Source organism: Diplodia corticola (genome assembly GCF_001883845.1).
Source record: "Diplodia corticola strain CBS 112549 chromosome Unknown scaffold3, whole genome shotgun sequence".
NCBI classification, from domain to species: Eukaryota; Fungi; Ascomycota; class Dothideomycetes; order Botryosphaeriales; family Botryosphaeriaceae; genus Diplodia; species Diplodia corticola.
The window spans coordinates 182,033-193,663 of NW_017971482.1; the positions used below are offsets into that span (position 1 = coordinate 182,033).

An 11,631-nucleotide genomic window follows, 5' to 3' on the forward strand; every position below is an offset into this window, starting at 1 on the left:
GGAACAGCAGAGGGGAAAGGGTGCGGTCTGGACTGATTCAGCAGCGAGGGCGCGGGATTCAAATACGTAGGCACTACGAAGGCTGGTACAGGGTAGACAGTCCTATCGGCAGCCAGCGTTTCCCCGCATGTCAGCGACGCCCAGGGCCGCAATCAAAACAGGCGCCGGGGTTTGGAGCGGCGACGATCAGGCCTGGTGGGAGCCCACGTCCGGGACACCGGGGTAGCAGCCAGTCAGCTACAGGGATGGCTTGCGGCAAAGCCGTGCTGGGAAGGGTTGCCGTATCCCAGGCACTGACGTGCAGCCCATATCTGGTTCTGGCCGATCTCTCTCGCGTTACACTCGGGACAGGATAGCATGATGTGGCGCACGCAGACGATGCTGGCGCCGGGCAGCGACGGCGGCGGAGTTGCAGTGGAGAGCTGAAGGCTGCCACAAGGCTTGGGGTGGGACAAGCATTCGGGGAAGCGACGACTTGTGCGCGACAAGACCGCCAAGCTGTGGAGAATTGGGGCGGCACAGCGGCCGTGGAAACCGTCGCACGCAGGGAAGTTGCACCCGAGCTGCAGCCTCGACGCGCGCGCCGACTCAACGCCCGCTCCCTGCGCGACAGAGCCGTCTGGCACCGCCGCCGCCGACACCATGCACTTGACCGAGGACGAGGTTTACCGCACCTCCACCCAGTATCGCCTGTGGTCCTTCACCTCCGAACGCTTGCGCTCGCTGCGCGACTCGACCAACGTCAATGCCGCCGAGCGCGTCAAGGCCAACATCAAGCGCTTCAGGGCCCAGAAGTCGGCCGACGATGCCGCTCAACAAAACGGCGCCAGTACTGGCGCCGACGCCCTCGACATAGACCCACTCACCCCGGACGAAGAGCTCAAGCTGGTTATCAAGATCTGCAAGACCTGCGTCGAGTTTGCCGACTTTGCCAAAAAGAACACCAAGTTCAACTTCCCCACAAACGTCATCGTGAGCCGCCCGAAGTCCCCCGCTGAGCCCGCTGAGCCCGCTGAGCCCGCTGCTAACCCCCTTGCGCCAACAAGGCCACTGCCGTTCAGTATGTGAAGCGCTTCTACCTCTTCAACTCCATCATGGTCTACGACCCCAAGAAGATCATGCCCACATGCCTCTTCCTCGCCACCAAGACCGAAATCCACTGGACCCCGGCCGGCGAGCTTGCCCCGCTGCTGGGCGCGAGGATGACCGCCGAGGACATCCTCGCCCCCGAGTACCTCGTCGCCCAAGCACTGCGCTTCACATTCGATATAAGGCACCCGTACCGCGGTCTGAACGGCGGGCACATGGAGCTCATAGCCCTGGCCAAGGGCGAGGCCGCGATGCTTCCCGGCTCGGGCAGGACGCCGCAAGCCGCGCAGGCCGAGATGCTGAAGCTACCGGAGCGATCAGCGCCGTCGTCCACCGGCGGCAGCAGCGACGAGCGCGCCATGGTGAACCGCATCGGCATTGCGTACAACGTCGCGCGCACGACGCTCAAGAGCATCGCACCCATCTCGGACGCGTACTTCTTCTACACGCCCGCCCAAATCTGGCTGGCCGCCATGCTGCTGGCCGACGAGCCGCTGACGCTATTCTACGTCGACACGAAGTTCCCCGCCAGCAGCGCCGGCGCCCCCTCCTCGGACGACAAGCAGGCCGCCGCCGCGTGGGAGCTGCGGACCAAGCTCGTCGCGACCGTCAGGGCGTGCGCGCAGCTGCTCGAGGCGCAGCGCAGGGTGCTCGAGGGCACCGACCTCGACGAGGAATGCAAACGCATCGCCCGCAAACGCGACCTGTGCAGCGACCCGGAGAAGGCCGACCTGATCGGCCTGCACGCGGCGCAGAAGCGGGGCGGCGCGTCCGAGGGCACGCTTGCCGAGGGTTTGGCGAAGAGGCGGAAACTGGAGAGGCAGCAGAGCCAGCAGCAGGCGGACGACTTTTGGGGCCCCGAGCTGAAGAAGGAGTGAGAGATGCTCCTTTTTTTTTTTTTTCCTATTTCCTTTCCTGCGCGACATCGAAGGAATGCGGCGGGCGCGGGAGGTTGTTTTACAAAGCATTGATGACGGAGTTTGACTTTTGTTTATCCTACTGGAAGTCACAGGATATTGGAAGGACGAAAAAGAAAGTCATGGGGAGTTACACGGCGCTCCGGCAGCTATCTGCCTGGCGGTTGTTGCGAGGGCGTGTTTGGTTATAGACGAGTTCCGAATCATGAACATTGGAAGCAACGGTCTACTCATGACGGTGGGTCACAGAAGATTTTTATTCTCGGCAAGCATGATGCACTCCGACTTGCTTGCGTGGAACTTCACGTCCGGTTGCTACTGATCGGTCTTGAGACCTTACATCTACGTCCGGATGACTGCTTCATGTACCATTGAGGATTTTACTCATCCTCGCCACTCTCCTCTTCATCTTCATCATCACCCATCACCAGCGTCGGAACCTCCACATCGCCGTCGTCATCCTCATCCTCCATGCCATACCCCGGCTCGACAGGCGGCACCGCCGCTGGCAGCGTGGACGCAGGCGGTTCCTGCTGTCCCGGCTGCGGCACGTCTCTCGGCGGGCTCTCGACACGCGCGCGCTTCGGCGAGCGAGGCTGACGCGCTTCCGTCGTTTCCGTGTTCGGTCGTTTGCTCGCGGATTGAGGTTCCTCGGGGGCGGTGGCATCCGGTTCAGCGGCGCGTGTTGCCTCCTCCTCCTTATCATCGTCTACTCGCTTCGACCGTACGGTGACGGGCTCTGAATGCTCGGACTGGAGGCCGCCCGTCGTCGGTTCCTCGGTGGTGTCGAGCTGCATCTCGTCGGCTTGAGCCGGCGTCTTTGCGGCCTCTTCTTCTTTCTCTTCTTCCTCGTCCTCGTCCTCGTCCTCGTCCTCGTCGTCCTCCTCGGAGGCGAGGTTGAAGTTGCCGCTAGCGTTGGCCCGGATGGCCGGGACCCGCGGCCGAAGCAGAGCCTCGACGGCGGGCGACTGGGGATGCAGCCGCGCCAGGAGCGGCAGCAGGCTGGGGTTGCCCCTGGGGTCGAGGCTGAGGACGCTGGCGAGGAGGGCCTCCTCGTGCCGGGCGAGGACGGCGGTGCTGTCGATGCGCGCGCGGACCGAGTTGTCCATGGCGTGTGCGGGGAGGTGGATCAGGAGGAGCGGCAGGAGCGCGTGCGCGCTTTCGCGCAGGCCGTCGGGAACGACCGCTTGCGGTGACGATGACTTGTCCTTTGCGTTGCTCAGGAAGCTGTCGGCGTTGATGGACGTCGTCTGCTGCGATTGGTTTTTGGTGGTGCCTGTCGCGGGGCCCGTCTTCGGGGCAGCCGCTGCGTCGCTGTCCCGCGGGAGGAGGTCCTCGCAGCATGTATGCATGATGGTGTTGAGACTCTTCACTTGCGGAGCGGTAAGCGTCGAGCCGACGATGGGCAGGGCTTTGGAGAGTGTGGAATAAGAGGCGGCGCGGACGTTTGCGAGTGATCTCTCTTCTTGAAAGACGAAAGACAGGCGTTCGAGGAAAAATTCCACGACAGGAGAAAGAGCGCGTCCGAACCGATCCACGAGAACCTCAAACAGAGCCAGAGCGGCTACGTGAATTTGCGGCAGTACCGTGAAAAGGGCATTGCGCTCCTCCTTTCCAATTTGGTCGTTGAAGGCGATTCCGCGACGCTGATTTTTTCTGTCTTGACCCGCGGGAGCGGTGATGGACAGGATGCGGGTGAGGAGATCCATGACATGCGCTATGCGGTAGCTGACGGGGCCGGACGTAGAAGTGGAAGAAGCGGTCAGCTTAGCCAGAAGCTCGAGCAGGCCGATCAGACGCGAACTCCCAGCATAGATGCCAGTCCAAGCAGGAAACCCGCACTGATCTGGTTCGGATTGCTGGACAACCTGATCCAAGGTGCGGTTTGTGGTGCTGGGAGGCTGAATGCCTGTGACCGACTCCCACTCCTCGATGACCGCGCGGAAGACCTTGTCCGCAGCCTGGTGGGTGGCAATGATGACGTTTTGGAGCGACTTCTCCCACTCTTCCTTGGATCCGCTCTTCGCGGCGCAGTTGGGAAGTTGTGAATACAAGTTCCTAGCAGCGGCCAGGCCATCGGCGCTGAGGTACGCATTCTCGTCCGTGGAGGACTGGGCAATGACAGTGGAAAGATACTGATTTAACTTGCCTAGGTGGGGCCGGAAAGTGGTAGGGTGGCGCGGGAGCAGACGGGCAAAGCTTTCAAGGATGGTCTCAACCAGCTGGGGGGTGCCTTGGTCTACGGTCCTGGCTCTGGAGAGGATGCTCACACAGGAAGTGATGAACGGGGTCAGGGCAGGCGTGGTGATCTCTCTCACGAGGGTTTGGTAATCACGCGTCAGCATGAAGATGCGAGTCAAAGTGACGATGGTCAGGACTTTGGTGGTCGGCGGGTCCGGCTTGGTCAGGATGCCCAGGAGACCTCTGACCCACGGGCCGCTCTTCTGCAGCATCTCCCAGCCGCCAAGCTCGACGGCGGACTTCGCCAGGATTACGGCGGACCATCGTGCCTCGACGGAGCGGTCCTGGAGGAGGGTGGAGATCTGGGTCCTGAACTTGTGGACCAGCACGGCAGTCTCAGAGGCATCCTTCCCAGAGGCAATCTGCGGAGCGGAGAGCACGGGCTTGCAGGCGGGGAGCGTTGCGGTGACGTGGGGGATGAGGGCCGGGAGCTGCTTGGCGGGGACGGACGAGAGGCGGTAGGTGACGGCCTTGAGGGCGTTTGCCGCGTAGACGTCCTGGCTGGGAGCCATGCTGCAGGCTGGGGTGGTGCTTGGGCGGAGGACGGAGAATTGTGATGATGCCGCAAAATAAATTTGCGCACGGGCCCTCGAGGGACCAGGGTCGCGGGTGCTCCCTGCCGCGTGTCGGAGAGCTGCTCCAGCGACCTGTCCGCTCCCCCAGACGCGCTCCTGCTTGCACGCCAGGCTCTCCTATCCCGATCCATGGTCTTTAAATACTGACAGCCTCTCTGCTCCAGGCCAGGGCATCAACTGCAAAAATGCCCGCTGTACGTGCCCACCGCCGTCGCATGCGAAACAAACCCTGCCCCACGACGTCACCCCGGGCCTCGAGCTCAGCCTTCCCCTCATGCTGATATCGCTTCATGCGCAGGAAAACGCGAAGGCCCTCAACTACATAGGCCAGCTTGACGAGGCCCGCTGCAATGGCCGCTGGGACGCTCTTCCCGAGCTCGCGCGCAAGATCGAGAAGCATGCTCCTCACCGCACCTGTATGTTCCTCCCTTTAAGGCCCAGCTCCCTTGCTGACCTGCCCCGCCAAGGCATATACACGACCGCCCGCGCCGAGGCCCAGGTAGCCGCGCACGTCAGACAACAGCTCAACGAGTCCACTCCGCCCACGCCTACCACGCCGCCGCCCGATCTTCCTTCGCTGGTCGACTCGTTGGCCGCCGCAAAGAACCAGGAGACTACCCACAAACAGGACGTTTTCGCTGCCGAGACCTGTCTGGCCTGGATACATTGGGTACTGGATCAGCCCAGCGAGAGTCTGGCCACGTTACCAAGCAATGTCGCCGAGACAATAGACAATCTGCGCCATGGGGACGAATCCTTCACCGGCTGGACCCAGGTCTGCATCGTCAAGGCCGCCTTCTTGAAGGGTATGTTGGAGTACTCGAGGTCTTACTGCGCACCGCATCTTACATACTGCAGGATCCGCCCAGGAGAAAAGCGGCGCCATCGATGAAGCCCTCAAGACCTATGAGTCCGTTCTACATTTCGTGGGCTCCGACATTCTGAGCTCTGCTTCCATGCAGTTCAAGTCTTGGTCTGAGGCCCTCCTTGCCCGTTTGTGCATCATTTTGGACATTAGCAAGGCCGGCGATCGACCCGAGGACCTTGGCGCCGCCCTGCATGCTTTCCGGTTGTGGGCGCGTTTGATGGAGAATGGCAAGGCACAGTTCCCTAGCGAGCCCCTATCCGACCTGCCAGACATGAGACGTGCTGTCTGGAAGGCATACTACGATACTCTTTCAATCATCCTTCGCCGGGGTTCCCTGTACAGTGGCTCTGCTGACCCCCAGCATGCGCTGCTTGGGGGTGCTGCGGAGCATGCTTCCGAAGAGCAGTACCTATCGGCAAGATTACAACAGCGCGCTGAAATCAAGCTCGCCGAGACCGTGTACGAGTCGCTACTGATAAAAGAGGCGCGATTCCCCAAGGCGAGTGAATCGAATGAAGAGGTGGACGCATGGGCGGAGTCTGTCATGAGCAACTGGCGAATCATCTGCGGTCCAGCCTGGACGGACGAGGAGCTTGGTGAAGGAGGCAAAGCTGCTGTTGGCAAGGGTGTCCTCGACGTATGTGGAGTCGGCATGCACCATCTTGTGCAGACGCTAATGATTCCTTCTAGATTCTTTATCGCGCAGCAACGAAGTCGTACCATTCGACACGGATATTGCGACACCTTTTCATTGTCCATGCCTCTTTGGCAGAATTTGACCTCGCTTTCAAGGCCTTCGACTCTTACGTGGAGATCGTCAGCAGGGGCAAGGATCGTGCGGAAAAAAGTGGAGAAGAAGACCCTGGCTTGGATGACGATAACACGGTTCTTCGGACCGCGTCTGAGGCGGTCAGGATCCTCTGCCGTTTCGGTACAAGGAGACATGCCGAAAAGGCTAAGGAGGTGGGTGAGCAAATCGAAAAGTGGTTGAAACAACAGACACCGGCGTCGAGGCCAGGAACGGCCACTTCCGAGGCTCCTCATGCGAAGAGATCCACCGAGAGCCTGCTCACTCCTCGTGTTCTCGCCGTCGCACACCGTGCAGTAGGTATCAGTCGCGCCCACTGGGCGAGGCTTACCTATGAGGCAACTGCAAGGTCAACTTTCCAGGCACAAGCAGTCCAGGCCTTCCGAAAGTCGTTGCATCCAGATTATCAAGACACCACTAACCTCGAGACCTTGTACGCCCTAGGGTTGCTCCTTGCTGAGATGCGAGACATCAATGGAGCGATCAAGGTCGTCAAGCGCGCTCTTTCCTCTAACTCGCGCGGTGATGGCCTGAGATCTCCCGACGGTGTTGCCGGCGATGCTGAAGGGGAAGATGTTAACTACGTCCACGAGCGGAAACTGATCCCTCTCTGGCACTTACTAGCACTGCTCCTTACCGCAAAGTCAGATTTCAACACAGCTGCGAGAACGTGCGACGCGGCATTTGATCAGTTCGACGACCCGACTGTCCTGTTTGGAAACCAAGGTGAGGTATACCGCAGCGAACACCTGAATGAGAGCTCCGCCGATCTCGAGAAGTCTCGGGGCAGTACAGAAAAGGGTCTTGTCGACCGCATGGAGGCTTTTGAGAAAGAAGGCATCCTTCAAGTGAAGGTTACACAGTTGTTGCTTCTCGAGGTCGTTGAAGGAACGACAGCTGCGGTCGACGCTAGTATGGAGCTGTTGGGCCTTTACAAACGGCTTTACGGAGACCCGACTGGTGCTATCCAGCAGCCCGAGACAGTAGACATCTCAGTGCAAAACACGCCGGGCAACCGTGCAAGTTTCTTTGGCAGGACCAAGACGCTCAGGAAGAACACCATAACTCAAGACCAGAACTCGACAGTCCCAGCTGGGAGAAGAAGCACGTCGTCCCGGCCGTCGACGAATGCCACAGAAGGCGCGCCTACAATTCAGGTAACGGATGAATCCGGCAAACCCAACAGTCATCACCACCATGGCTTATTCCATCACAAGCATCACGAGAAGTCTAGCACCGGAAGCATCAAGCTGCGAAAGAGGAGTGCCAGCAACGCCAAGTCTCCAGATTCGGCCGGAAAGGACTCGGAGAAGTCGGACGGCAACGCAAATGGAACGACGCGACGAGGAAGCGCGCCATCGAGCTCTGGCGCAGAGCAGCCCCTTCGACCGGTCCCGCACAACATGTCGCCCAGCAAGCAGCCGCCTCCGCAAGGCCACGCCGATCAACCGCCGCACCAAGACGTTCGCCTACCCGCGCCATTCCCCCAAGCCAACTTCGCAGCCATAGAACCACGCTTTCCAGTGCTGCAAGAGCGGAGACACACGACGTCGCTCCTGATCGACGTGTGGCTCTTCATTGCCGGGCTTTACGCGCGCGCGGCGCTGTTTGAAGACGCCAAAGGTGCTGTTGACGAAGCCTTCAAGCTTGCCGATAACCTCGAGTCGGAGATCTCGCAAGATCAGTCAAGCGCCAAGGCATTTTTTGAAAGAGGCTGGGGTGGCGGAAAGAGCATCGAGGAGCTGTGGGCGGACATCTGGGCTGCGGTAAGCCCCACATGACACACTGGTAAAGTGCGAGATACTGACAGGTTGCAGCGTGGAGAGATTGCAGCGGCCGAGGCGGAGCCACACGAAGCTCTTGGACACTTTGAGAAGGGCCTTTCGCACAACCCCGATCACCCGGGGGCTGTGGTGGGGCTGTCCAACATTCTGCTCGACATGTACAGTCAAGTGATTCCGGTCGAGTCGGCGCAACGTGCGTCAGCGAAGGAAGGACGCAGCGCAAGGGATGCCAAGAGCGTTGCGCCCGACCCGGAGGAGCTCAACCGACTTGCGGCAAGGGATCGGGCATATAGCTTGCTATCATCGCTAACCAAGCTTGGCACGGGATGGGACTATTCCGAGGCGTGGTTCACGCTGGCCCGGGCATACGAGGAGGGCGGGCAGGTGCAGAAGGCGAAGGACGTGCTCTGGTGGTGCGTGGAGCTGGAAGACAGCAAGGGGCTCCGGAAATGGAGCTGCGTGGGAGTGGGTGGATTTGTGCTTTAGGGAGGGGCGCGGCTTTCGCATGGAGTCAAGATACCCGTCGTAAGTAGCAGTACGAGCGCGTGGAACCTGCATTAGCGAGCAGCACTTCAGCAATAATAATACCAGCGAAAAGGTCAAGAGAACGGGGTGGGAGTGTGAAGCAACGTCATTGTCCGTCACCTGGCTGGGCGGTAGCGCCGCCGGCCTCACCTTCCGCCCAGGCTCCCCGCGCCTTCCACCACGGTTCTCCACGGCCCACTAACCGTGCCGCGTAGCCCTAGCCTGAAACTCGCAACTTCCCGGGGAACCGCTTGGCCGCACGTTGGGATCTCACGCCTTGACTGAAAATGTCTCGAGCACACATCACGCGCCCTCCTGTGCTGGCAATTCACGTGCAGCCCGAGTCGCAGCCAGGCCTCTGTTCACATCTCTGTCCCGCCTCGCCCTTTGTTTCTTTCTTTCATCCAATTCAAACCCACCAAACACAGTCTCACAGTTCCTGTTCCGTCGCGCTTGCTCCAGACAATGAGCGGCCTCTTTGTTGCCGACCCGGACGGCGGCCGAGGCCAGCAGCACTCCGGTTTCAGATGCAGCATGGCACGCTCAGGCACCATCTTGGAGGAAGATCTTCAAAAGACCATGCAATCCGACGAGCCCGGAGGATCTAACTCCACAATGCGACCCTCAACACCACCACCCACGGGTTCCCCCGGTGGAGCCCACCAATTCGTGTCCCCAAGTGGATCAGTAGTCACCTCCAACATCTCGCCTGGTTCTAGCACTGGCGGTGCTTCACCCACCTCGACTGCTCCAACAAGCGCTGCCACTTCGCCCGCCAATCGCTCCTCAGAGTTCAAGCCGGCTACTCGTCAGCCCAGTGACAGCAAGCACTCTTCGGGAACTACCCAAGCCGCCTCAGCGCCGCACGTCGCATTTGATATAGGTTCCACTTTGAAGAGTTCAAGCACTTCGCCTCAATCGCCGGATCCTAAAATCAACAAGAAATCGCCAGACGGCCACTTTGACCTCGACTCAATCAGGCTCAGGTCCCTGTCTCCGACTCGTGATTCCTACTACCTTCCATACGCCAGACGGTCTGCAATACCATCTTCATACTCAGAGCCGCCTCCACTGGACCTGCAAGCGCCCACCACCTTCGGCCCTTATCGATCCCCTCACACCCTCTCCGAGCTCCACGCGCGCGCCTGGTTCAGTGCCAAAAAGCCGTTTCCCATCGAACCCTGCCTGCAATGCCGGCTCAAGGGCCTCCCCTGCCCAGCCAACCGTCGCTCGCCATGCAACGCGCACCTGGGGCCGCTGCTCGACCCCAGCAACGCCGACGACGACACCACGGCGCCGCGGCTGTTCGCCGCACATCCCCGCTTCCCGGCCTGCCTCCGCTGCATCCGCGCCGGCGAGGCGGACTCGTGCATCGTCCAGCGCCGCGCGACCCTCGAGGAGAGGGCCGCCTTCCGCAAGATCCCCAAGACGTTCTCCGAGGACTTCCTGCTCGACACCGCCGTCGTCATCCTCCCGACCGACCGCGACGTCGCCAACCCTTCGCTCTTCGCCGAAAAGCTGCGCAAGAGGGAGGAGCTGCTGCAGCAGACGCGGATGAAGGAAGAGAAGGCCGCGTTCGCGCCGCGGCAGGTGGTCGTGCGTCGCCGTAACATGGCTGAGCAGGAAGAGGTGAGGATCAGGGACGGCCAGGAGAGGGATCGCTTGCTGTTGAGCGGGAAGGGCAGGAAGGCGGTGCTGAAGCCGACGGAGAGCTGGGGTGAGAAATGGGTCGGGAGGAGGGAGGCGGAGGAGCTCGAGTATATGAGGAAGATCAGGGAGAATACGGATGAGATATTGGCTGCGGCCGAAGCCGGTGGCATCTGGGCGTAGTGCTGCTCTTGGACCGGCTAGGTGAAAGTCTGGGGATGACTTCGGCGGCGAAGAGTGCGCGCGGAATCGAAAACGGAAACGGACAAGGCCTGTTTTTTGAGCTTCATCATCGAGTAATACCTGATGCGATTAGAGGCTAATGGGCTGGGCTTGTCGGGATGGCGTTATTGAAGATGGGGGTTGCTCATGGGTGTATGGCTTTTGCTGGCTCTCTTGCCTCGCAGGGATAGAATCTGGCGGCACATGGTTCTAGATGGGAGGAGATGGCAAGACCTCGAGATACTTCAATAGATTGCTGGTGCCTGGCAGATACTGGCAGCTGCGCATACAGGTAATATTTCACTCACTTGAGCTGAGAGAGCCAGTGGCCAAAGTTAGCTTAGTTTTGTGGACGAAAAGATATTTCTTAGTTTGTGCTGCTAAAGTAGTCCTTTTTACCGCCTTTACAGATGAGTGTTATCGTGCTCAAGAGATGAGGCAGAATAGCATCTGATTAGTGTTGTTCTGTCTGGGATGCGTGTGAACCAAGCAGGCGCCAAGGCATTACGATTGCTTTCACATAGCACTGAGGACCCAAGGAGGATTTCTGCTCGACCTAGCTCTCCGTTCAGATCACCTCATAGAACAAACATTGTCGGGCAGAAAAAGATCCCACGCCGACTTTTGCTCAGTCTTAGGCCATCGACACAGCGCAGATCAACTTTCCTGATATGGCTGATGGCGCCATCGACGTGAACGATCACCCCAAGAGCTCCGTGCAACCGCGTATTATTCTCTCCGCTATCCGCACATCAATCAACGCATTTTCCACCCTTCTCGTCCTTCTGGGAATGCCTGCGCCGGCAAGCTGCCTCGGTCACTAACGCCACACGTCTGTTCTCGTTGCCTCCACCACCGGCGCCAATTACGACGTGATTCGGGACATCGCGAATCGTCGTCGTCGTGGTGCAGCTCTCCAAGTTATAAGTGTGGGTTGTTGCCTTTCTGCGTTGGG

The 11,631-nt window shown here is 59.9% G+C and overlaps 4 protein-coding genes across 4 annotated transcripts; 3 read left to right on the plus strand and 1 right to left on the minus strand.

The window, feature by feature from the left end:
- Window positions 1-642: 642 nt before the first annotated feature.
- Window positions 643-1,967, plus strand: BKCO1_300064 (cyclin ccl1; the record flags this gene model as incomplete). The annotated part of the gene is made up of 2 exons (XM_020274226.1): window positions 643-972; window positions 1,047-1,967. 2 exons carry the CDS (start codon window positions 643-645, stop codon window positions 1,965-1,967), a joined length of 1,251 nt encoding a protein of 416 aa, XP_020134616.1.
- Window positions 1,968-2,386: 419 nt separating this feature from the next.
- Window positions 2,387-4,759, minus strand: BKCO1_300065 (armadillo-like helical; the record flags this gene model as incomplete). Its single annotated transcript, XM_020274227.1, has 1 exon — window positions 2,387-4,759. One exon carries the CDS (start codon window positions 4,757-4,759, stop codon window positions 2,387-2,389), a length of 2,373 nt encoding a protein of 790 aa, XP_020134615.1.
- Window positions 4,760-5,007: 248 nt separating this feature from the next.
- On the plus strand, window positions 5,008-8,768 carry BKCO1_300066 (filamentation protein; the record flags this gene model as incomplete). The annotated part of the gene is made up of 6 exons (XM_020274228.1): window positions 5,008-5,016; window positions 5,121-5,238; window positions 5,290-5,628; window positions 5,681-6,327; window positions 6,381-8,264; window positions 8,316-8,768. 6 exons carry the CDS (start codon window positions 5,008-5,010, stop codon window positions 8,766-8,768), a joined length of 3,450 nt encoding a protein of 1,149 aa, XP_020134618.1.
- A 504-nt stretch (window positions 8,769-9,272) lies between these two features.
- On the plus strand, window positions 9,273-10,637 carry BKCO1_300067 (tubulin polyglutamylase ttll6-like; the record flags this gene model as incomplete). The annotated part of the gene is made up of 1 exon (XM_020274229.1): window positions 9,273-10,637. One exon carries the CDS (start codon window positions 9,273-9,275, stop codon window positions 10,635-10,637), a length of 1,365 nt encoding a protein of 454 aa, XP_020134617.1.
- Between the last annotated feature and the right edge of the window lie 994 nt (window positions 10,638-11,631).